Source organism: Quercus robur, chromosome 6 (assembly GCF_932294415.1).
Source record: "Quercus robur chromosome 6, dhQueRobu3.1, whole genome shotgun sequence".
NCBI lineage: Eukaryota > Viridiplantae > Streptophyta > Magnoliopsida > Fagales > Fagaceae > Quercus > Quercus robur.
Genome location: NC_065539.1, coordinates 37,655,288 through 37,679,764, shown reverse-complemented (window position 1 = coordinate 37,679,764; position 24,477 = coordinate 37,655,288). Strand labels below are relative to the sequence as shown.

General features: G+C 36.2%; 1 protein-coding gene across 1 annotated transcript; it reads right to left on the bottom strand.

The window, feature by feature from the left end:
- Window positions 1-210: 210 nt before the first annotated feature.
- On the bottom strand, window positions 211-1,688 carry LOC126688641 (phosphoenolpyruvate carboxylase kinase 1-like). The gene is made up of 2 exons (XM_050383411.1): window positions 860-1,688; window positions 211-675 (listed from the first exon to the last, which is right to left on the bottom strand). Exons 1-2 carry the CDS (start codon window positions 1,641-1,643, stop codon window positions 620-622), a joined length of 840 nt encoding a protein of 279 aa, XP_050239368.1. The 5' UTR covers window positions 1,644-1,688; the 3' UTR covers window positions 211-619.
- Window positions 1,689-24,477: the final 22,789 nt, after the last annotated feature.

The following is a 24,477-nucleotide window of genomic DNA, read 5'->3' as shown; positions in this document are numbered from 1 at the left end:
ATAACAAACCCTAATCCGGTGGTCACGCTTTTTTTGTTTCATCCGGATATCTATATATTATATAAGTACGGTTCGCTCAAAAGTTTTTTATTTTTTATTTTTAAGTACAAAGATGATTAGAACCAAATTAGGATGAGCAGATAGGATTTTGATAAAAAAAAAAAAAATCAATCAAGGATAAAACAAGATTAACTGTAATTAACAAACAGGTTCATAAGAAACTCCGAAACTTTCATCACATATTCATATTATATTAACATAATCGAACATAATAATCCCCTTCTATCTTCACAAGAAAAGGGGATGGAGCAAATTTTTTAAAAAAAAAAAACACTCCAGAGAGACTCTTGCATTCCATAGCATAAAGCTGTCACTCTCACTCTCACTCTCACTCTCACTCTGTTTTTGCCTATATATCTTCCTCGCGCATACATTAAAATTTAAAATAAAGAAAAAAATATCTACAAGAGCTTCGATCACATGTACACTAGTGTTTTCACCGCTTTGTACTAGTACTTCTTGGTGTAGAGCACACTTTTTTACAAAACTTTGTATTACATATCTCTAATTATGCTTCGTTCATATTAATTTCTTCTTCTTCTTCTTCTTCACTGCACCATCAAGTTAGATCAGCCACTGTTCTCGCACCTCCTCCACTTGTTATCCATGGGTGTCCTGCACACAAAAAAAATCAATCGTTAATACCTAAACCATAATCTTAACGGTTCCTAATTTGGAGCACTAATTTCTCTCGTTTCAGTTGATATATATTAATTACAATTTTTATAACGATAAATTAATTTTTTTTAATTAAGAAAAAGGCCTGTTTGGCTGCAAAGAAATTTGACGAGACACTTACTCAGAACTTGTTCGGTCGAGAATCTTCTAGAAACATCCTTACAGAGCATCCGTCGGAGCAAATCCTTAGCCGCAGAGGAAACCGACCCGAAAACCCTAGCCGGAAATCTCAGATTAGCCCTGAGCACAGCGTCGAATATCTCCACCGCCGAGTCCCCATAAAACGGCGGAAACCCAGCGAGCATTATGTACAAAACGACACCAGCACTCCACACATCGACTTTCTCACAGTAATCCCTCCCGGCCAAAACCTCAGGCGCCACGTAATACGGCGTACCGACCACACCGCTCATCAGCTGCCCCTCCTTGAAAAACTCGGCGGATCCGAAATCCGCGAGTTTAAGTCGGTTCCGATCGTCGAATAGTATGTTATCGGGTTTTATATCACGATGGGCCACGCCGAGACTGTGACAGTGGGCCAGAGCCTGAACAAGCTGACACATAATGGAAGCCGACTCGGGCTCAGGAATAACTCGGCGAGTCACGACTCGGTGGTGAAGATCGGACGAAGAACAAAGATCAATAACCATGTGAAGGTGCGTTTCGTCCTCGTAGAGGTCGTGGAGGTTAATGATGTTTGGATGCGAAGACAAGAGGTGAAGGATCTTGGGCTCCGTGAACAAGCATTGGGCGTCGAGTGAGTCGGCCGAGACTAGACTCTTCTCGATCGACTTGACGGCGTAGTAGACGCCGTTAACAGGCAAGAGGCAGCGGAAAACGACGCCGAATCGTCCCCGTCCGATCTCTTCGCTTACCTGGTAATTTCTGTGTAGTGCTTCGCTCATTAGTACTAGTGGGTGGGTGGGTGGGTGGGTTTTTTTGAGATTTACGAAGAGTAAAGAAATTTTGTGAGGGGTTTTAATAAAGGGTTTCCGGAATGTTGTGAAGGAATATTCGTATATAACACGATGACCTAATAGTCGGTTGCCACGTGTCGAATCGAAAGGGCTGTAGATCCTATGATGGGAGACAGGTAGCGGAGCTTTACTGAATTACGGTAGTAACCTTTTCGTTGAATTTGGTTTGAATTCCGTACCTATTATTGTGTGGGGAAAGGAAAAAAATTTTGAATACCAAGTATCGTACCGTACCGTACGGGGCTAGGAGTAGGAGTCGCTTGCCTGCTTTTTGAGATTGTTGTGTTTTTTGGGGTTTGCTCATGCTTTTGGTGATAATTACCAAACGCGCAACTGATTTCAGTTTGTGACTTTAATTAATTAATTAATTTTTTTTTTTTGATAAGACTTTAATTAATTTTTTGATAAATACGTTTCGTGCCATTTTCATTAGTGGTGCTATCATAACGTATCATGGCACAATTTACATTGAGACTAAATCTCTGGTTCAGTGTATTTTTTCAAAGTATCGGAGTCTAGATTTGAACTAAAGAGCTTCTAGTTAAATCTAAGACAGACATTTTAAGACCGAGTGGCCAACCCTACTGTATTGCATGACAAATTATAATTAGTAAAATAATGATATTAGATCATATGAGAACACATTTTCACTAATCACAACTCATTACATATATGAATCATAACACAAAAATTATGTCATTTGATGCGTCAGTAGCCTTTATTTCTTTTTCACGTGTGACTACTCGATTTTGGTTGCTCCCTACGTCTGGCCCCACTTATTCGATTCTTGTTTTTTACTCCTATCAGAATTGGATAAATATATGGCCGGATTTCCCCTCAAGTAAAAGACGAAAGAAAGACTGCCGACTGCCGTTTATCCTTGTTATCGAAAATAAATAAATAAATAAGACTATGGCTAGAAAGCTCTTGATAATTAAACCATGAGGTCTTAAAAATTAACAAATTAAATCATATTATTTTAAGAGTAACAAATTAAATTTGATATTTTAAAAAATAGCAAATTACATCTCAGATCATATAACTGGAATGTCAAAGTGCCTATTTGACAACTACCTATTTTTTGCCTAAATCTTTTTATCACACCTTAAACCAAATAAACTATATTTTTTCTTTTTTGGAAAATAAAGCTAACTTGTTAATTTTTTTTTTCTCTCTTATCTTTCAAAAAAAAAAATTACCAAAAACTACAATATGCCAAACTAACTTTGGGGTTTTATTATTTTACTTTTTGAAATCTCAAGATTTAAGACACATTTGGTAAGAGATTTTTGGTAACGTTATAGATGTTTTGTGAAGTAAGTGAAAAAGTGTGTGAAAATACGTATGATATCTTTTAAACACTAAAAACTATTATTTAAATATCAGTACCAAATACCCCCTTAATTTACACTTTTGAAACTACATGATTTTTTACACTTCCAAATCATATGAAATAAAATATAATTTTCTCAAATATATTTCTCATAATAAAAAATTTGTTTTGTTTGTTGTCCCATCACTTAAATGAGTTAAATTATTTAGCATAACCAATGAATCACACCTTCCTCAGTTCCTCTTGTAGAAAAGTGGACCTTACGCATGGGTCTTGCACATAAGACTCATTTATATAAAAGAAGGGTGTAGCACATTGAATGTATGGAATAATTTATTCTCAAGTGTCTTACACTCAAACTTATTGTAATGCATAAATTTTATTTTAAAAAATAACTTTAATTTTGCATACTTCATAAATGGTATATTTCCCAACTGATATGTGCAATACTAAAAACACTTTACACATCAATAGCCAAATATTTATTTTTAATTTATTTAAATTCTATTCTATATTTAAATCATTAATTAAATGATAGAATAGATAATTCATTATACAAACAATCATAATAAATATCTATTAATAATTACCATAATTAAATATTTAATAGTTTTATATAAAAATAAAATCACAATAAATACCATAATTGTCATATTTCCTATAAAAACACAATCAAAATAAATATCATAATTGTCATATTTCATATTTATATACAAAATAAAAGAGATTTTTTTTTTATATAGATAAAATCATATTTTATTAAATTTTTATGTGCATTGCACAAGTTGTTGACTAATACTCTCCACATCCCAATTTATTTGTCCTACTTCAAAAATCTAACTTTTTAAGGGAATATCATTTATTGCATTGTCCATTGTATAAAAATGTATAAACTTCCAAAACTACCCTTAAATAAATTTTTCAAAAATGGTTTTGGAAATAAAGTAGAGGCATAATAAGAGCATTAGTAAATTATTGGTTTTTAATTTTAGAAACAGGACAATATTTTGGGATATCTCAAAAGAGTCCAAATCCTCTATCTCACTCTTCCTGCTCCACTATATACTCCACAAATAAAAACATACCACATGTCCATATATTTTATTAAATGCTAAATTTATGTCTTCTATTATTTCAATTTCCTAAAATAAATAAATAAATAATCCATCATATTTAAGTAATTGAAATAATAGAAGGCGTAAATTTAGCATTTAATAAAATAGATGAACATGTGGCATGTTTTTGTTTGTGGAGTATATAGTGAAGCAAAAAGAGTGGGAAAGAAGATTTGGACTCATCTCAAAATGGTATAGAGGACAAACAAATTAGAATGAATGGAGTATAAATTAAGAAGGAAATGTATAACGGTAGGAAACATCATAGAAATATACTACTTAGTTACCAAATAATATTTTGGAGTAAATATGGATACAAATATTGTGTATACTTCATAAATGGTATATTTCCCAACTAATATGTGCAAGACATTATTTAAGCATTATAAATATAAAATAAAATAAAATAAATAAGACATTATTTAAGTAATATATATAAAGAAGAAAATGTAGAACAATAGAAAAGATGGTAGAAATATACTAACCACTAAGTTACCACATAATATTTTGGAGTAGATATGAAATAACAAAAAGTGATAGAGATACATTTAGGCACTTGGAGAAGGAAAAAGTTTGTCTCCAAATATGTATGAAGCTATCTTATTCCAACCTATTATGTGACAATTAAAGAGACCGTCCATTTATAGTTTTATGCCCATGACTTTTTTAATAAGTCAAGTGAATTGTTTAAATATTTCACATTAATTATCTTATAATCCACAGTATTGTAGGAAAAATAGCTTCAAACATATTTAGAGTCAAACTTTGTCCCTTGTATGTAGAATTACCATTTTTCTTTGTTCGTCTCATTATTTTCACTAATTTCTTAGAGAACTTGCATCAATTTGTGCAAAATAGCTTAAGGAAAAAAATTTGCCCAACCAAACCCCAAAAACCACCCATATTAGCTTATGTAAAATTGTGCAAAACTCATCCAAAGTTACAATAATTATGAAAATGGTAAATTTCACAAACCTACCTTAAGGTTTGTGATAATACCAATTAGGTCCAAAACATTCTAAAACCTATCAATTTAGTCCTCAAAAGACAACTTTATCCCTAACTTCTTCTTTTTGTTCTCTTCTTTCCCTTTCTCTTTTCTGTCTCTCGTCATTTCCTCCTCTCTTAAACTCTTTTTTCTAAGTTCTTTTTCACAAACCTACCGTTCTCTGTTTCTCTTCTCAAAGTTTCTGTGATAGAATTTATAGATTTTAGAGAAGTTTTCATGGTATCAGAGCACTGATCCATTTTAATGGCTTCCGCTCCTTCTGGTTCATCTTCTTCAGCACCTGCTTCAACTACTCTACATGCTATGGCTACTGTGAGCTTACCAGTGAATACTTCATTGTTGCTGTTGTCAAACATGTCATCCATGATGACTATGAAGCTCGATTATGGAAACTATATCGTGTGGAAACATCAAATCGGGGTGATCCTTGATACCTATTCAATGATTGATGTTCTTGATGACTCAATCATTGCTCCAGGTAGATTTCTTAAAGATTCATCTGGCAATTTCACTATTGAGGTTAATCTAGCCTTCATAGCTTGGAAGAATCGTGAACAAGCGATGTTCACCTTCTTGAATTATACTCTCTCTCCTGCAATTCTTGCTCTTACAGTTGGGTAGAAGTCTGCTGGAGGAGTTTGGAGAGTGTTAGAGAAAAGATTTGCATCTGTCTCAAGGTCTCATGAGATGAGCCTGAGAAATGAGTTGAATGCAATTAAGAAAGGTGTTGATTCCATTGATGGATATTTTCAGAAAATCAAGCAAGCCAGAGATAGATTGGATGATGTTTCTGTGTTTGTGGATGATGAAGAGCTTCTTCACATCATTCTTGAAGGTCTTCCCTCTGAATATGATTCCTTTAGTTCAGCAATTAGGACTAGAAGTGATGTACTATTAGTTGAGGAGTTGAATGCTTTGCTCAATGCTGAAGAAAGAGTAATTAAAAAGAGATCTAATACAGTTGATTCAGCTTCTATGGCTATCGCTGCAAAGTTTCATTCTCAAGGTTTTCAACAAGGAAGAGGAGGAAGGAATAATAATCAGAGAGGAAGAGGTCGTGGTAATAATCATAATTTTGGAGGTTCTCACTATGGTGGTGGTAGTTATTCCAATCCTAATCAGTTTCAGAATTTCAACTCAAGCAATTTCAACCCAAGCAATTTAGGGTTTTCTCCTCAGTTTCAGACCTTTAATCAAGCTAGGCAATCATCCAACCAGAATCTAGGTCAATCAAGCAGGCCTATCTGTCAGATCTGTGGCAAGAGTGATCACTCAGCTCTTGATTGTTACCATAGAATGGATTTCACATATCAAGGGAGGCATCCACCAGCAAAGCTTGCTTCTATGGTGGCTAATGCTGCTCAAGTTCAAGCTTCCAATGCTTGGCTCATTGACACAAGTTGCTCAGACCATGTGACTCCTAACCTGTCACAACTCTCTCTTATGCAGCAACCAGTTCAAGGATCAGAGACTGTCACAGTTGGCAATGGTCAAGAACTGCCAGTCACTCACATTGGTAATAGTGAGCTTCAAACCTTGACCCATAGCTTTAGGCTTGATAACATTTTAAGAGTGCCTGACCTTGCTTCAAATCTTCTTTCTGCTCATAAACTTTGTCTTCAAAATAATGCTTTTTGTTATTTTGATGCACATAAGTTCTTAATTCAGGATTTACCCTTGGGGAAGATCCTCTACGCAGGGTTGAGTAAAGATGGTGTTTACCCCATTCCATCTAATCCTAATCTATCTTCAACTTCCTGCTTCAATTCTGTTCAGAATCCTGCATTTGTCTCTGTCAAACCTCATCACATTCTGTTGTGACATCACAGACTTAGGCATCCAAGCTCTAAGATTTTACTTTCTACTTTAAAACCTGTATTTCCTTTTATTTCTTTTTCTCAAATTGATGATGTTTGTTTATCCTGTGAATACTGTATAAGTGCTAAAATGCACAGGTTTCATTCGAATAAAACACCTCTTGTTTCTACTTCACTTCTTGAACTTGTGCATAGTTATGTATGGGGTCCATCTCCACTCACCTCTTTACTTGGTTTCAATTACTATGTCATTTTTGTTGATGATTACTCACATTTTACTTAGTTATTTCTTCTCAAACATAAAAACGAGGTCCTGTCTGTTTTCAAACACTTTAAATCCATGGTTGAAACTCAGTTCAGTTCTAAACTTAAGGTTCTAAGAACTGATAATAGCTCAGAATACATTAACAATGAGTTTAAATCCTTTTGTTCAACTTTTGGTATTCTCCACCAATCTTCCTGCCCTCATACTCCTGAGCAAAATGGTGTCTCAGAGAGAAAGCACAGGCATATAGTTGAAACTAGTCTTACCCTTCTATACCAGTCCCATCTTCCCCTCAATTATTCGTCCTATGTTTTCTCTATTGCAACTTACCTTATCAATAGAATGCCTTCTTCAGTCTTAGGTTTTCATTCACCTTGGGAGAAAGTTTATTCAAAACCACCTTCTCTTCATGCTCTTAAAACTTCTGGCTGTGCTTGTTATCCATACCTTAGGCCCTTTAACCAAAATGAGTTGCAGCCCAGATCTAAACCTTGTGTCCTTCTAGGCTATCCTCTACTTTCTAAAGGTTATATATGCCTTGATCCAACTTCTAACAGAATATACATTGCCTGTCATGTTTTGTTTAATGAGTCTCTCTTTCCTTTTGCTCATGATTCTAGCTTCACTAATCCTCATCTTCCTTTCTCTTCATCTCTTAAATTGGCTTTCTCAACCTACACAAATTGTTGATGAGTCTGTTCATACTGAGTCTGCTACTATCTCCACACCTCCTGATCTTACATCTTCTCTACTTCCTTCTTTTCTTGCTCCTTCAATTCCTATTCCTGTTGTTCCTCCACCTTTGGCTGTTCCTTCCTCTGTTCCTCCTTCCTCATCGATCCCAGCTCCTGTTACTTCTTCATCTTCCTCACAAACTGCTCCTAGTGTATCTGATTCTAGTGCCATTGTTCCTGTCTCTACTAATTCTCATCCAATGCTCACAAGGTCAAAGCATGGTATCTATAAGCCTAGAGTTATGCAGGTTCAGGTTGATTACACCATCACAAAACCCCCTTCTTTCACTATTGCCTCTAAACACCCACAATGGGTAGCTGTTATGGATGCTGAGTTTTAGTCTTTACAGAAGCAAAATACATGGTCTTTAGTTCCTCTTCCTCCCCATAAAAATGTGGTCACTTGCAAATGGGTTTATAAGTTGAAAAGGCATAGTGTTGGCTCTATAGCAAGATATAAAGCTAGATTGGTTGCAAGGGGATATCTTCAACAATATGGCCTGGATTATGATCAGACTTTTAGTCCTGTGGTGAAGCCTGCTATTGTTAGGATTCTTCTAGCTTTGGATGTGCAATTTGGTTGGGAATTGAGGCAGTAAGATGTCAGTAATGCATTTTTGCATGGGGTTCTTAAAGAAGAGGTTTATATGGCTCAACCTCAAGGTTATGTTGACCCTGCCTTCCCTCAGCATGTCTGTCTTCTTCACAAGGCTCTTTATGGTCTCAAACAAGCCCCCTAGAGCTTGGTTCGAGAGATTTACTTCTCAATTGCGGCACATTGGCTTTTTTGCTTCTACTGCAAATGGTAATCTCTTCATTTTGAGGCATGGTTCTTCAATTGTCTTTCTGTTGCTATATGTGGATGATATCATTATCACAAGCAACAAATCTAGCTTTGTCTCATCTATTATCAAGCTGTTGGGGGTGGATTTTGATCTCAAAGATCTTGGTTTACTTCATTACTTCCTTGACTTGCAAATAGACTACACTTCTTCTGGGTTTTTTTGTTCATCATACCAAATATGCCTCTGATCTCCTTCAGAAGTTTGGTATGACTAATTGTAAGCCATGTAAAACTCCTTCCTCCCCTAACTCTCATCTCCTCCCTAATGATAGTCCATTATTATCTAATCCTACATCCTATAGGAGCTTGGTTGGTGCCTTACAGTATCTTACATTTACAAGGCCTGATCTATCATTTACTATTCAGTAAGCATGTCAACATATGAGTTCTCCTACTCAGAATCACTTTCAGGCAGCCAAACCTATTCTTAGATACCTTCAAGGCACATTGCATTTTGGTATTGCCTTCACTCCTGGTCCTATTTCCTTATCTGCTTATAGTGATTCTAATTGGGCTGGGGACCCTGTGGATAGGAGATCCCTTACTGGTATGGTGCTTTTCTTTGGCAATTCTCCTATCTCCTGGTCTGCCAAGAAACAAGGCACTGTTTCTCATTCATCCACTAAGGCTGAATACCGTGCCTTGGCTTCCACTACTACTAAGTTGTATTAAATTAGAATGCTTCTTCGAGATTTTGGTCTTGTCCTTCCTCATCCTCCTCTTCTCTGGTGTGATAATGTTAGTGCTCTAACCATTGCCACTAATCCTGTGTTTCATGCTCATATCAAACACATCGAAGTTGACTATCATTTTGTTCATGAGAAGGTCCTCAGGCATGATGTATTGATTAAGTTCATCTCCACCCATGATCAGTTAGCTGATCTGTTTACTAAAGGCCTTCCCTCTCCTTGATTCAATTGGCTTACCTCCAAACTTATGTGGAAATTCCCCATTCGTTTGAGGGGGGATGAAAGCCATGGCAGTACTGGAGGTCCAGCACATTCAAGTCATGAGGAATAAGAAGAAGCTCCAACGACTAATCCTATCAAAACGGTGTCGTGTATAAGGCTGGGAAAACATAAAGAAAAGTTAAAATAAAACGTCACCGTTTCTCATTAAAATGAACGGTGCCATTTTGTATATGTTGTAGCTGTTTCCTCATTTAAGGAAACGATACCATTTTAGTGTGTGTGTAATATTACTAAACTGTCAGTTTGTTAGCTCTGGTAGTGCACGTGTGTGAATCTGTTAGAGCACGTGTGAGGCAGTTACCAATCCCCCTTGTGCTCTCTCTCTCTCACTCTATATGTATAAATATAAGTTGTAGCCTCCATTGTTATTGTATTGTGAATTGTATTCAGTGAGATAATACCTGAAGAATTTTTAGCTTCTATTTCTCTCTCTGTTTTTCTTTCTTTTCTCTGTTTCTCTTCTCAAAGTTTTTGTGATAGAATTTATAGATTTGAGAGAAGTTTTCACAAAACCATCTTCATTATGTAAAATTGCAGTTTTTTCCTCAACAATGTTGACCACCACATCCCTAACCACCACGCTCCGGCCATGGCACGATTTCCTAGACCCAACCTTGTTAAGCTTGTCACCATCTCTCTCCGACGCCACCAACCAATCAATCATGATTTTTGGTGAGCAAGAAGAAGACAAAAAAGATTGGTTTTTGAAATGGGTATTTTCTGATTTGGGTTTAGTGTTTAGAGAGAGAGAGAAAGAGATCTGAGAGAGAACTTAGAGAAGAGAGCTTAAAAGAGGGGAAAAGGAACAGAGACAAATGAGAGAAAGGGAAAAAAAAAAAGTCAGGGATAAAGTAGTCTTTTGAGGACTAAATTGGTATTATCACAAACTTTAGGGTAGATTTGTAAAATTTACCCTTATAAAAATATGCACCGGCACTATTCATGTGCATATTAGTTTTTATTATTTCTTTATTTATCTCAAAAATGATGAAAGAAAGTAAATGGTAGTTATGGTGTGCGAAGAAAAAGAAATAATTTAAAAAATGAAAATTTGATATTTTAATTAATAGAGTTTAGAATATAAAATTTGATGTTGGTGTTTTAGAAAATTGGTTTGGTAAAAAAAAATAAATAAAAGGTTCTTATAATAAAATAAATAAGAATTTTTGCACGAACTGATGTGAATGATTATAGTAAAGTAAAAAGGACAAAGAATTAACATCAATCTTTTGCCTTGATAAGAAACAATTAGACATTTGTTTGGGATCTTTTGTGGCCATGACATGTGTGCATTTTTATAATTTAACAATTAGGCTTGGGTTCTTTTGGAATAGTTGAGTCTAGTACTCACGCCAATGGATTATTCATTGGCTATAACCGTTGTGTTTTCTCTTAGGCAAAAAAAGATAGTATAATGAGTGATGGAGATAGCGAATTAAAAAGAAAAAGAATTTCTTCGTGTTCAAGTAATTGAGGTTATGAAGCATAAGAAATTAAGGTGAAGAAATGCGTTCAGCAAGGCTAAATATTTAGCAAGATGGAATGAATATATATTCTTCAATGCCCAATTCAGTATAATCAACAGTGAATTCATGCCAGTAAATATTTTAAGCAACACCATATGAAGATGTGAAGCAATATACAAAGAGAGTAAGATATATAGAAACTTATCTTAATTGCAAGCAACCTATAATTCTCTCTTGTCGAAACAATTACGAGGATTGAGGAACTTGCAATAAATCAAGCCCCAAGGAAAGACACTAACAAATGTGAAATTACTGCAGCTTCGGATGGATATTAGCCACTATCACATTAGTGCTGTACAAGAGGAAAGATACAATGAAAATAATAACGTTTTGTTTTTTGTTTTTTGTTTTTTGTTTTTTTTTTAGGAAAATAACGTATTTCATATCCTTATTGGTGTATATATATAATAAAAACTCTTATTAGGTTTTACTGTTTTGAGAGTTATTAGATTTGTTGATAATTTTTGAGCTTGTTTAGATAAGCTATTTCAAAAAGTGCGTCTATTTTAAAAATCACATTGCAATGATGTCACATCCAAAGCAGATAGTGATGCTGATCTGGGGGCAATTCCAGCACTCCGTTGCATCGAAAACCCACTAAACACAAACATCATTTGCTGTGTGATTCAGGTCATGAACCTTTTGGATTTCAATCCCTGTTATGAAATGCTCATGAAATGATTCTAGCATTTCTTTTTCTTTTTTTTTTTTCCTTTTAAGAAAAATATGGTATAGGATAAACCTCCAATCCAAGCGAAACAGTGTTTTTACGTGCAAAAAAAAAAAAAAAAAAAAAACTCCAAGCCAAACGCACTGATACACCTCGACATTCGTTAAAGACAAATAGAACAGTCAATTTAAAAAATAAAAAAAAAATGAAAGCAAAATGGTAAAGGAAGGTATTAATAGAGAGGACAAATATTATCCTACTACATATATAGTTTGAGGATAATTTCATAAATTTGAAATAAATACTTTTTATGTTGGAGCTGGCCGCTGAGTACAGTGATGGAAATGGGTAACCTTTTCTGAGACAAGAACAAACAATCAAAAACTATACTATGAAATAGGAATAGAAATAAAAATTAATTTCGCAAGCTTTTAGCGGAAAAAACAGGATATCCGTAAGAGGCACTGTTTTTCATGGCTTTTGGAGGAAGCAAAAGGTTAAAGGCGTTGAGGCAAATCTCATGCATTTTTATGAGGAGACAATTTTGATAATATTTTTTTAATAATAGTTGAGTGTGACATGTTTTATTGATTTTTAACTAAACTTATTGGCTTATTGCTAATATATCACTTTATTATTTACTATTAACTAGTTACTAATACAATAATTATGAAATATTTCGTGAAAATTTGTATGATTATACCAATATTATTTTGGATATGGGTATTATGCCACGGCATCCAGATAATGGGAGGTACAAAACAAGGGCAACCAGTGATATATCCACCAAGTTGTAAAAAAAAAAAAAAAAAAGGCGTTTTAGCAATGCCAATGATCCCCTCTGAAACAAACACTGTGTTTGGTTGGGGGGATAATAGGAAGGATGGAAAACAAAAGGAGGAAAATATGATGGAAAACAGTGTTTTTCACTGTTTGGCATACTGAGGATGAAAAACCCAGGAGAAAATTTTCTCTCCCGGGCCCACAATTTGCATCCTCCCAAATCGGGAGGAAAATTTTGGAGAGAAAACTGCTCTCACTGTGGAATTACACAAATGCCCTCTCCCACCTACCCTCTTCACAAACACAACGGCTGTTCTGGAATCAAATAAAAAATAAAAAATAAAAAAAATAAAAATAAAAGCAGAGAGCGATTGCTGGAGAAAAAAAAAAAAGAAAGAATGAGAGCACTAGCTGGAACGTTCTTGAATGAGGGAGAAAAAGAAAGAAAAGAAGGGGGAGATAAAGAGATAAGGACAAACGTGTATAAAAAAAAAAAAAAAACCAACCAGCGAGAGCTGGAGAAAAAAAAGATAAAATGAAAGCATTTCTGGGAAGGTAGGAGACAAAGAAAGAAAAGAAGGGGGAGATGAGATAAGGACAAACGTGTATGGAGGAAGAAAAAAAAAAAAAAAAAAAAAGAAGCAGCGAGAGCTGGAGAAAAAAAAAGATAGAATGAGAGCATTTCTGGGAAGGTAGGAGACAAAGAAAGAAAAGAAGGGGGAGATGAGATAAGGACAAACGTGTATGGTTTAAAAAAAACAAAACAAAACAAAACAAAACGTATGGATGAACTGAATTGAGAGAAAAGAGAAATAATATAAAGAATAAAAAATCTTAATCGAGAAATGTTACCACAATATTTCACAATATTTTCACAATAAATTTTAAGTAACAAATTGTTATTAGTTAATATTGGTGAGTAAAAAAATAATTTCAATAGTGGGTTCAAATTAGAACTAGTAACAACTTTCCACATAAATTTTGTTGTGAAAGTATTGCAAAAAATGTTGTGGACATAACACTTCTCATTGAAAAATATAATTGTTGATAAATTTTATATTATTTAATGAGTACAAATAAATCTATTTCTTACTTATTATGAAACAGGGGTATAATAGTCAATTTATATATAAACTACATTTTCTATCCTCCCACTTTTCTTTTCAATCAAACAAAAGAATTTTCCACCCTCCCACTTTTCCATCCCTCCAACCAAACACACACGAGGAAAAACTAAATATTTTCCATCCTTTCACTTTTCTATCCTCCCACAATTTTCTATACTCCCACTTTTCCACTCCTCCAACCAAACATACCCTAAGGCTTAATGAAATTTGTGATCCCTCATCCAATAGATTGTCTATCTCAAACATGCTTCCTTTAGCTTCAGTGAAATTTATTTTCTGGATTGTAAAACTTATGTTATGTATGTTTAATTTTTTTTTTTTTTTTTTTTTTTTTTTGATAGGGAAATATGGTGATTTCATTAATCTGAAATTGGATTACAACGTAACTAAATAAACAAGAATTACAATAAGTCATCACTGAGAATCTGTTGAATGAAAGGAGACGAGACCCCCTTCCATATGTGGGATTGGCTCGAGAGTTTTGCTTCTCTAGCTAACTCATGGGCATCTCTATTACCATCCCTTTTCAGATGTTGAAAGGAGCTCCAGTTGAAGACATGTAATGTAAGAGAGGAAAGAATTGCCGAAATAGGTTTGACATAATATATTTCCTCGTTGAAGAGGAAAAAACCTACCTTGAAATTCTAAAATAATCCCATTGTAGATGATGTGAAAATCACTATGTATATGTTTTCAAAAAAATATAAAATAAAAGTATATCACTAAGCATATATGCTAAATGAATAGTATATACAGAGGACCTGAATATATTGACAGAGAGTTAAGTTAATTTAATAATATTTTCTAATTTATTAAAAAAAAAAAAAAAGTTAATTTAATAGTACTAGCTAGTAATATAACACAAGCATTTGGCTCGATCAATGTGTCAATGATCTTGTTCTCTTTGAGTCTAGCTTGAGAGAGAAAATCAGATGTGTACTTGGCAGAGATTGCAAAATCAAGGAAATAGCCGAGAGACTAAGGTCAAGCATCTCAAAGTTCCGGCTAAGAAAGTCCTTGAGTTATTGGTAGATCATCTTTGGTGATGACTCATCGACAATGATCATGTTATTCACATAAAAGAGAATAAGGATTGCGTTTCTGTTAATGTGGCAAAGAAACAAGGCTAAGCCACAGGTGCTAATAGAGTAACCCCAAAGAAAGATAGTGAAGTTGGAGTTGGCAAACTATTCTCTAGGAGCATTTTTAAGTACATATAGGGCAAAAAAAAAAAAAAAAAAAAAAAAAAAAAAAAAACTTATACTATAAATTAATGAGGTAGCCCTGGTGGAGATTAAATCTAGACTTGTTCACTCAAATCACAGTTAAGGAAGACATGTTTTACATCCACGGAAAAGGATCAACAAAGAGATCGCAATAGTTAGAAAGAGTATGGACGGAGAGACATGCAAATTTAGAACTTTTTTTCACAATCAATGTCATATCTCTGAGTGAACCTGTGATTATAAGGTAAGTTTTGTATCTCTCACAGGGGCGGAGCCACGTAGAGGCTTGGGGGGCCGTGGCCCCTGCAAAATTTTTTTTTTTTTCATTAGACTATGAAGAAAAAATAAATGGGCCCCCTCAACATTGGACAGCCAGCCCCCCTACCCACTTCTCAACTATCCTCCTAACCCAGCCCCAGCTTTAACACCCTCAGAAAGAAAGAAAAAAAAAATTCATTTGTTCTACTTTCAAGTGAAAAAAAAAAAAAAAAAAGCCCAAATAAAAATTTTGAACTAAAATCTAAAAAAAAAAAAAATGTAACAGGACAAGCCCACCATGGAAAAAGAGCTCATCATCACTCTTAAACAACATATTAGGAACCCAATCAAAAGAACAAAAAAAAACAAGGTAAAGCGTAGCAAACCTACGGAATCTCAAAAATAAAATAAAATAAAAAATAAGAAACCAAAACCCAATATACGCGATTACAACCTAACCTAAAGAAACCAGAGCATAAGCAACAAATTCATCAAGTAAAGCAAAACCATTTATCAAAAAAAAAAAAAACCAGAACAGCTCAACGACAACAACCAACGGCAACGGAAACCTCAGGTCCTCTGCAAAAGCGACTCAGCAACGTTGCAACAGCCACACCCAGAGCAGTCGACGGCGAGATCAGAGATTCCCTTTTGCAGATCGGAGATTGGCAACACCGCGACGACGAGATCGGGATAAGAACCTCAGGCAACATCAAGGTATTTCAGTTCTGTCTCTTTTTCTTTATCTCATCTCTGCTCTGAGCCTCACTGAGAGCGCCGTGCTCTCTCTCTTTTTCTTTTATCTCATCTCTGCTCTGCCTTGTCTCTCTTTTTCTTTGCTCTGACTTAGACTTAGCCTTTCCTCTAGTTCTCTTTTGGCTAAATTGGCTTTTTGTGTAAGTGTATATATGTAATGCAAATATGTAATTGTGTATTTCTGTACTTAAAAGCAGCACCCAGAACAACACATTATTAAAAGACAAAAATAAAAAAATAAAAAATGAACCATGTTAGACAGTGGGTTGAATCAGGTGGATGATATAGTATACTTGTATTTTTTACATTGTGCAAAACCAACAGTGAGGTGTGAGCTAGGTTACTAGTGGTTAGTAAACAAAAATAATTAAATAATTAAATAAAAATAATTAATAATTTTATTAATATTTCAAATAAATTTATAATTAATTGTTTATTATTTTGCTAGTTATTATTGATAAATATTTGATAAAGAAACCATGTACCTAAGATTTATTTTTTGTGAAAGATTCATCTTCATCTTCTAAGCGGATTTGTATTAACTTTAACTTAGAAAATCTTCGTTCAAATATGAATTTGCGTGTTTGTTGGTTGTTGTTGGCATCAATATATGAATTTCTTTTTTTATTAAACTGTGTAAGGAATACCCTGGAAAAATTTCCTGAGCTGTTGGCCGACTTCATTTATTGTTACGCTAAACAACAATAATTAAAGCTATATAATTAAATTAACCAATACATTATAAAAGACAAATTAATTAAATTATTTTTGTTTTTGTTTTTGTTTGAGGGGTTATTATTAATTAAAGTCGTATTAAAAATGGGTTGACTGTTTAAATTATAGTGGAAATTTTTGTTTCTTGAGTATGAATAACATTCATATAACTAAGTAAAAATTTCTTAAAAATTTCTAATTAAAATTTTATTTTTTTAAAGTTATTTTCTGGTTAATTTTGAGTCATATTCTTAAAACTAAAAGAATTATGAGCAAATGAAAAACAATTGATGCATTCTTTAAGAAAAAAGATGTTAGCAATTCAAAAATTAGGACACCGTGGCTGTAGAAACAAATGTTGATATTTCAATGCCTAATGAATACCCCTCCAAATGTTTAAGAATTCAATCTGAAGAGATAGATCGTGATCTAGGATCACGTAAACAAATATGTGAATTCCCTATCAACAAACAAGATGAAATCCGACGAGTTTGTTTAAAAAAAAGTCTGTATCAACCTAAAAATATAAACTATCTATACAGTAATGATACTCATCGTCATCGATTTCGGCCTTCGAATTGGCCCCCCCATGTTCAAATTCCTGGCTACGTCCCTGATCTCTCAATAGTGCCACTAGAATGAGTCTTTGATCTTGGAAACCCACATGCAACCAATCATAGACTAACCAAGAGGAAAGTCGAGAGAGAGTACAAACAACATCATAAGCTTGTGTTGGGCTTGTTTGTTTTGTTTAGGGGTGGCAAAATTAACATTACAATTTTCCTGTGTGCATACTGCATGCTACTCGTTGCCTTTGAATGTGGGTACGATAATAACAACACTAATACACCGAATCCCATTATAACTATGCAATTATACATGTTTGACGGAGAAAAGTACTGGAATGAATGACATAACCTAACAAGAAAAAGTATTTTGTTTTGGCTCGACCCATAATCATATATGAGATAGCAGATGGTATAAATTTAGTAACACTTTTCTCCTAGGATCTGTTGCACGAAAGGGATAATATGGAACTTAGAATTGTCAATTATATCCTTTATGACAATGGCAAACCAATTCGGGGAATTTATGAAACAAGTATTCAATTAGTTCGGACTTGTTTATTGTTGAATTGGAAACAAGACAAAAAAAATTCTGTCGAAGAGGCCCACGCTTCTTTTGTTGAAGTAAATACAGATGGTATGAGTCGAGATTTGCTGCAAATCGATTTAGTGAAATCTCATATTTTGTATATCAGAAAAAAGAAAGATCCGTTAGGTTCAGGGTTGATTTTTGATAAGATGTCAGACCGTACCGATATCAATCCATTTTATTCTATTTCTTCCAAGGCAGAGATTCAACAATCACTTAACCAAAATCAAGTAACTACTCGTACCTTGTTGAAGAGGAATAAGGAATGCGAATCTTTTATAATTTTGTCATCAATTGACATTCTAGAAAGTCCTTGCAAATATGCTATAAAGATGCTGATAGTGCGGGTTCTATTCTCCTTCGCATAGTGTAAAACCCACCAAACACAAAAGACAATATTGCGTTGTGATTCAGGGCGTGTTGGAGGGTGTGTGGACCGTGGAGAATAAGCTTTTTTTGCTGAACCGTGGAGATTAGGCTAAAATCAAAGATATTTTCTTCGTTGATGAAATGTTACATTACGTGAAGCGTAAGCGCAAGTGCAAGTGCAAGTGCAACCAATTATCATGGCCACAGCCATAAAGTAATTTTAGGACATTTTAAGCCAAAGTGATTCTGTGGTGGAGCCAATTATGCTAAAACTGTTGAGTTAACTTAATTTGCAAGAAATGAATTTATTTTTTTTTTCTGATAATAAAGGGTTATTATCAAGAGTAAATAGTATAAGGTTTTTTTTTTTTTTTTGAGAAACCTAGTAAATAGTATAAGTTGAAACTTAAAAATAAAAAATAAAATTAAAACTATTAATCTTTTAAAGTGGATCTAAAGTTCTCTCACCAGTCATAAGTTATTTATCAATCTATCCTTAATCCTTTATAGTAATTAATTAACAATTTTTTTTTTTTTAAAGAACAAAATATAGAATACAAACTTTAGAAAAATGAAATTGATAGGGAGTAGGGACAAAAGAGTTGAGTGATTTTAATGGAGGCACTACTTTGTTTTTTTCTTAAAGGCTATCTGGCTATGCTTTTTCAATGGCAGATCTTGTGCTTTTTTATTTGAAAGATACGCTACGGCCGTGTCCGGACAAGGGAAGGTACAAACTACAAAGCACGGACAATCACACCGACCACTTTTATTAGTGTGTGTTATTATACTCTCTCACTTTTATTGTTACTGGTTGCCTTTTTTTTTTCTTTTCTTTTTTTATCCATTAATAACAATCACCAACAGTTGGGACAATTTTTTTGTAATTTACTAGATTTTTTTTACTTTGAGCGGTTATAGAATCATCTCGAGTCTCGACGTGTTACCAATAGCCCAAAGGCTAATGAAATTGATTGGAGAGAGCTATAATATTAGTCATCAAATCGAAAAAGAAAAGCCTACAAATTAAAGAGAAGAATTATATCTTTTTGAACCAAAGGGGGCCATTGTGTAAAGATATTTAATGTTCACTCAAATTGAACAATTCCACCCAAAGGCTATTTATTTACTTATGATGCCGTAAAAATCACCAGTGAGTCACACAGTCCTTGCACACTCGAAATAGCACCTGCACAACAAAAAGAGAAGGCTTAACAGAGAGCACCGGTGTGGTGCCGGCCAAATACCCTCCGAACGTCAAGTTAGAACTATTCTCACAACTCTAAAGTGCTAGAGAGGGTAAATTATGCGTACCTCGATTTGTGAGAGCATTGAGGCTTTTATAGTAGTAGAAGGCTGGCATCTCTTCCTTCGTGTAGAAGTCTTTTCCTTATAAGACTTTACTTGAATAGTTCCAAACGTGATGAGCAAGACCTTTCCTTGTAGAGAAGATCTTCCTTCGGTGTGCGTATCTTCCAGAATTCCTTTTGCACTAGGATTCCTATTTTCTTTGGGATTCTATGATGATTCAGGCGTGGGTAGTAAGTACTCTTCATCTAGGGTTTTTGCTGTATCTATCCACGATGGGCCTTTACGCAAGTTGGGCTAGCTCTCCATCAGCCCACGGACCAGGATCCGTCAGGCCCATTTAATAAGGCCCGTTAGCCTATATTTTATTCCCTTCAGTTGCCCCCTTCAACCTATGGATCCCTCACAAATGAGTGGAAGGACCCATGGGGTGACAATCCCAAGCTCAGGGGATGACGGTTCAAAGCTAAAGGGATGACGGTTTGAAGCTAAAGGAGATGACGGTTCAGTTTAAAGAGATGACGGTTCAGCTTAAAGAGATGACGGTTTGAAGCTAAAGGAGATGACGATTCAGTTTAAAGAGATGACAGTTTGAATGCGGACGCCGTGAACTGCACCAACACCTGACAAGCTGTCCGGAAGTCATTATGACGCATGACACGTGTCGCCCTTTGATTGGATTTTATCTCGGATCGAAGCGTCGCTTCGTCTTCCGTGCACCTCCTCTATAAATACCAAAGTCTTCCTTTCTCATTTCTCCATTTTCAGCTAAAACACACTTGTCAGAGCACAACCGTCATACCTGTTAGAGACAAACTCGCCTAGTTGCTACATCCGTCATCGCCACACTTCCTCTGTTCATTCACAAGATTTGTAAGTGCTTTCTTCCTACAGATATACTTTCCCCCTTTTTATTTTAATTCATTTCCCCTAAATTTTATATACCCATCATAATTTCTAGATCCATCAGAGTCTTAGGTTTTGTCGTTACGTGTAGGAAATGTCTAGTGCATCGAGTAACCAATCAGTTGTTCGTGACGGGGTGGATTACGAGGAAGTATATCCGCACAGTCATAAAGACCAAGAGAGTCCAGGCGAAGATAGGAGTCCGTCCGCCTCCTCCTCGTCCTCAACAAATGAGGATGTGGAGATGGTTGAACAAGAAGAGGCTTCTGATGACGGTGAGGAACAGATAGTAAGATCCGTCATAAGTGCTGATGGACTTACGGAGTTCATTATGCTACCAGAGTGGACGGTGAATAACTTTGTGTCCACCATCAAGGAAACCCACTTCAAAACACTTAGGGATAACTACCAAATTCCGGATAACATCCCCATCCGTCTGCGTTATAAGTCAGAGAAATGCTACTACGACGAGGTTGAGGGCGTCGGAGTATATGAGCAGATGCTGAAGGTGGGACTTAGGTTTCAGCTAAGCTCCCTTCACCGTGAGCTCCTCAAATACCTAGGACTATCCATCAACCAAGTTTCCCCTAATGTCTGGAGGGTCTTCATAGCAATGGAGGTCTTGTATGGTGCTATGACCGACGGTGCCAGGAGGCTGACGGTGAGTGAGTTCCTTCACTGCTACCATCTGGATGAGATTGACAGGTCGAGGGGGATGTATAGTTTTGTACCCAGGAGTTCGTTGTTAAAGGTTATTTACGACACACCAGACTCAAATAGGGATTGGAAGAGTCGTTACTTCTTCCTAGAAGGTGACGGTTGGATGTGTCGCCCAGGGGACACGGAGCACATGCCCGTCAACACGACTTGGGGCATATTGCACCCGTCCAGTATGCACCCGTCCTAGTGTGTGAAAATTTTTTAACCGTCCATTTCATAACTTATTTGATAATTTTAACCGTTATTCTTCTTTTGCAGTTAGACGACGCCCCCCAAGTTGATATTAAAGAGTTTGCCTTGCTCGAGAAATTTTTTTCTAAGACCCATCCGGAAGAAAGGACTTGGGCAAAATTGGTTACACTTAATACCATCCACTGGTATTGCGACGGACTAGAGCCAACGCCAGCAGCCGTCAAGTACGAAGAAAAAATTCGCAGACGTAAGTCCGTTGTCTTTATTCTTTTTTGAACGGTCTTTATCTCTATTTTAGTGGCTAAAATTACCTGTCCTCCTTTTCAGAAATGGACGATGCTAAGAGGAGAGCGTTGATCAGGTCGAAGGCTGCAAAGAAAAAGGAAACAGGTAACGTGGCTCCTACTAGGACGGGCCCGAGTATCCCGTCCACAAAGAGGAAACCGCTACCTAAGGGGGACCGTCCTGCTAAAAAGGCCAAAGTCCCTTTGGAGCCCGTCATAGGGCTTATGGCTGAGGCTGCAAAGACGGCCACCCTAGTGAAGCATGGGGTCGGCAAAGGCCTCATGAAGGGTCCGTCGACCAATCAAGAGAAGCCGCCTGTCCTCCTCCAGGAGGATTCCAAACATGCCTTGGAGCAGATCTTGTCCATTATCTCATCGGAGGACTACAAGGACTTGGGGAACCACTCTACGGAGGCCATGGGGGAGACGGGCCTTTCTGCAATTGCTCAGGTAACCCAGCCTGTCACCTTTATGACCGTCCATTACTTTTGCTTCCAATCTAACTCCTTTTTTTCATTTCAGGCAATGGTTATGATGAAAGGACTGATGGACCGATGTCTCAGCCACGAGACAACCTTGGAGCATATACGGGCGAAGGCAGAGTAGACGAAGGATGAGCTAAACCAACTGCGAAGTTGGAAACCCAGGATGGAGAAAAAGCTTGAGCTTTCAGAAAAGGCGAGAAAAAATCTTGAACAGAGTACGGAGGAGGCAAAGAAGGCCCTTAAGGGTAAGGATAAGGAGATACAGGACCTGAAAGATGAGCTCCGTCAGGCTAAGGAGGCTACGATACGTGAGTACTGTGACTCCGACGCCTTGATTGCCGAGCTAGGAGACTCATTCCTTCAAGGCTTCAATGACGCCATCCATCAATTTAAGAAGGCCTACCCAGACTTGGATGTTTCAAAAATCAAAGTTGAGGACCAAGCTCAAACCTCCGTCATGCCCGTCGCCTCAGAGGTCACTGACGACCTCTTTGCTGATGACGAAGTTCTTGGTGACGGGGAGTCAGCACAAGCCCAGAATGCACAAGTCCAGCCCGTCGTAGAGGTGGCCCATTAATCCGTCGCCAATGAAGCCTTTCAGCCAGACAACTTTGTAGAGCAGATGGTTGACACTTCGGTCCAACAGTTGTTGTAATTAGATAATTAGTCTCTCTCTCTCTTTTTTTTCTTTTTTTCTTTTTAATTTATTTGGAGAACAATTTTCATCGGTTGTGGATAATATGTAAACATTTCCTTTTAAGGGCTTTATATTATTCAGTTTTGTTGTTTCTATCGAATGCATCCGTTCATTTTGTTCTACTGTGATAGCCGTCTAGCTAAGTATTTTAATTTTTTGGGCTTTTAGACTTACACCTTGATTGCCGAGTTACCCACATCCCAGTTTTGAGGATTTGATCAGTAAGTCCGGTTTATGGGTGCACCTTGCATTCTGATATTTTCGAGCTAAACCGTCCACTTTGGACTTTTTAATGGAGGTCCGTCCATATTATTCATGTCCGTCCAGATTGTGGACCTTGTTTGCATCCGTCCACTAATTGGGTTTCTTGTAAATTTTCTCCCTCTTTGGATGACCCGTCCACCTTGAGGACGTTTCTTATTGTTCATTTTTTGATCTGAAGAATTTTTTACGATCCGTCATGTTCGTGGTCGTTTAGATTTTATCCGTCCACCTTGTGGACATGATTATACTTTTCATCCTCCAGGGATGCTCCGTCCACTTTGTGGATTTTGTTTATACCCGTCCATTTAGGACTTGAAATTTTCATCCCAGTGGGACAATCCGTCCACTTTGTGGATTTTAGTCTATATCCGTCCATTTTGGACTTGAAATTTTCATCCCAGTGGGACAATCCATCCACTTTGTGGATTTTGGTCTATATCCGTCCATTTTGGACTTGGTATTTTCATCCCCTGGGATGATCCGTCTACTTTGAGGATGTTGGTTTATATCCGTCCATTTTGGACATGAAATTTTCATCCCCTTGGATGATCCGTCCACTTTGAGGACATTGGTTTATATCCGTCCATTTTATGGACTTGGTATTTTCATCCCTTGGGATCATCCGTCCACTTTGAAGACGTTGGTTTATATCCGTCCATTTTATGGACTTGGTGATAAATTCACCATAAGGGTGATCCGTCCTCTTTATGGACTATGTAATAAATTCACCCTATGGGTGGTCCATCCACTTTGTGGACTTGATATTGAATCCACCCTCTGGGTGATCCGTCCACTTTGTGGACTTGATAGTAGTTTTCACCCTATGGGTGATCCGTCCACTTTTTGGATGTTATTTTCTCTAGTTCTCTTATGAACTTTTGTAAGAATTCAAGTAGAAAAGCATGGTTGTATCTGAATATTCCTCTTTAAAATAAAAATATGTTTGTTGGAAAAAGTACCTGCCCCCTTGGGTTTAAAAAGGTACAAAGTATTATAGCAAAAGTTGTCAAAGAAAAAACTAGTAATTTGTAGCTAAAATTAAATAAACTGGTAAATTAGGGATTGTCGCTGTTCTTCATATTATCTCTACTGGTAGTATTTTCGTAGATGCTCCGTGTTCCATGGGTGTTGCAGCTTTTGTTCGTCCAACGTCTCGAGGTGGTAGGTGCCCTTCCTCTGCCATGAAGCAATCCTGTAAGATCCTTCCCAGTTGGGGCCAAACTTTCCTTGCGAA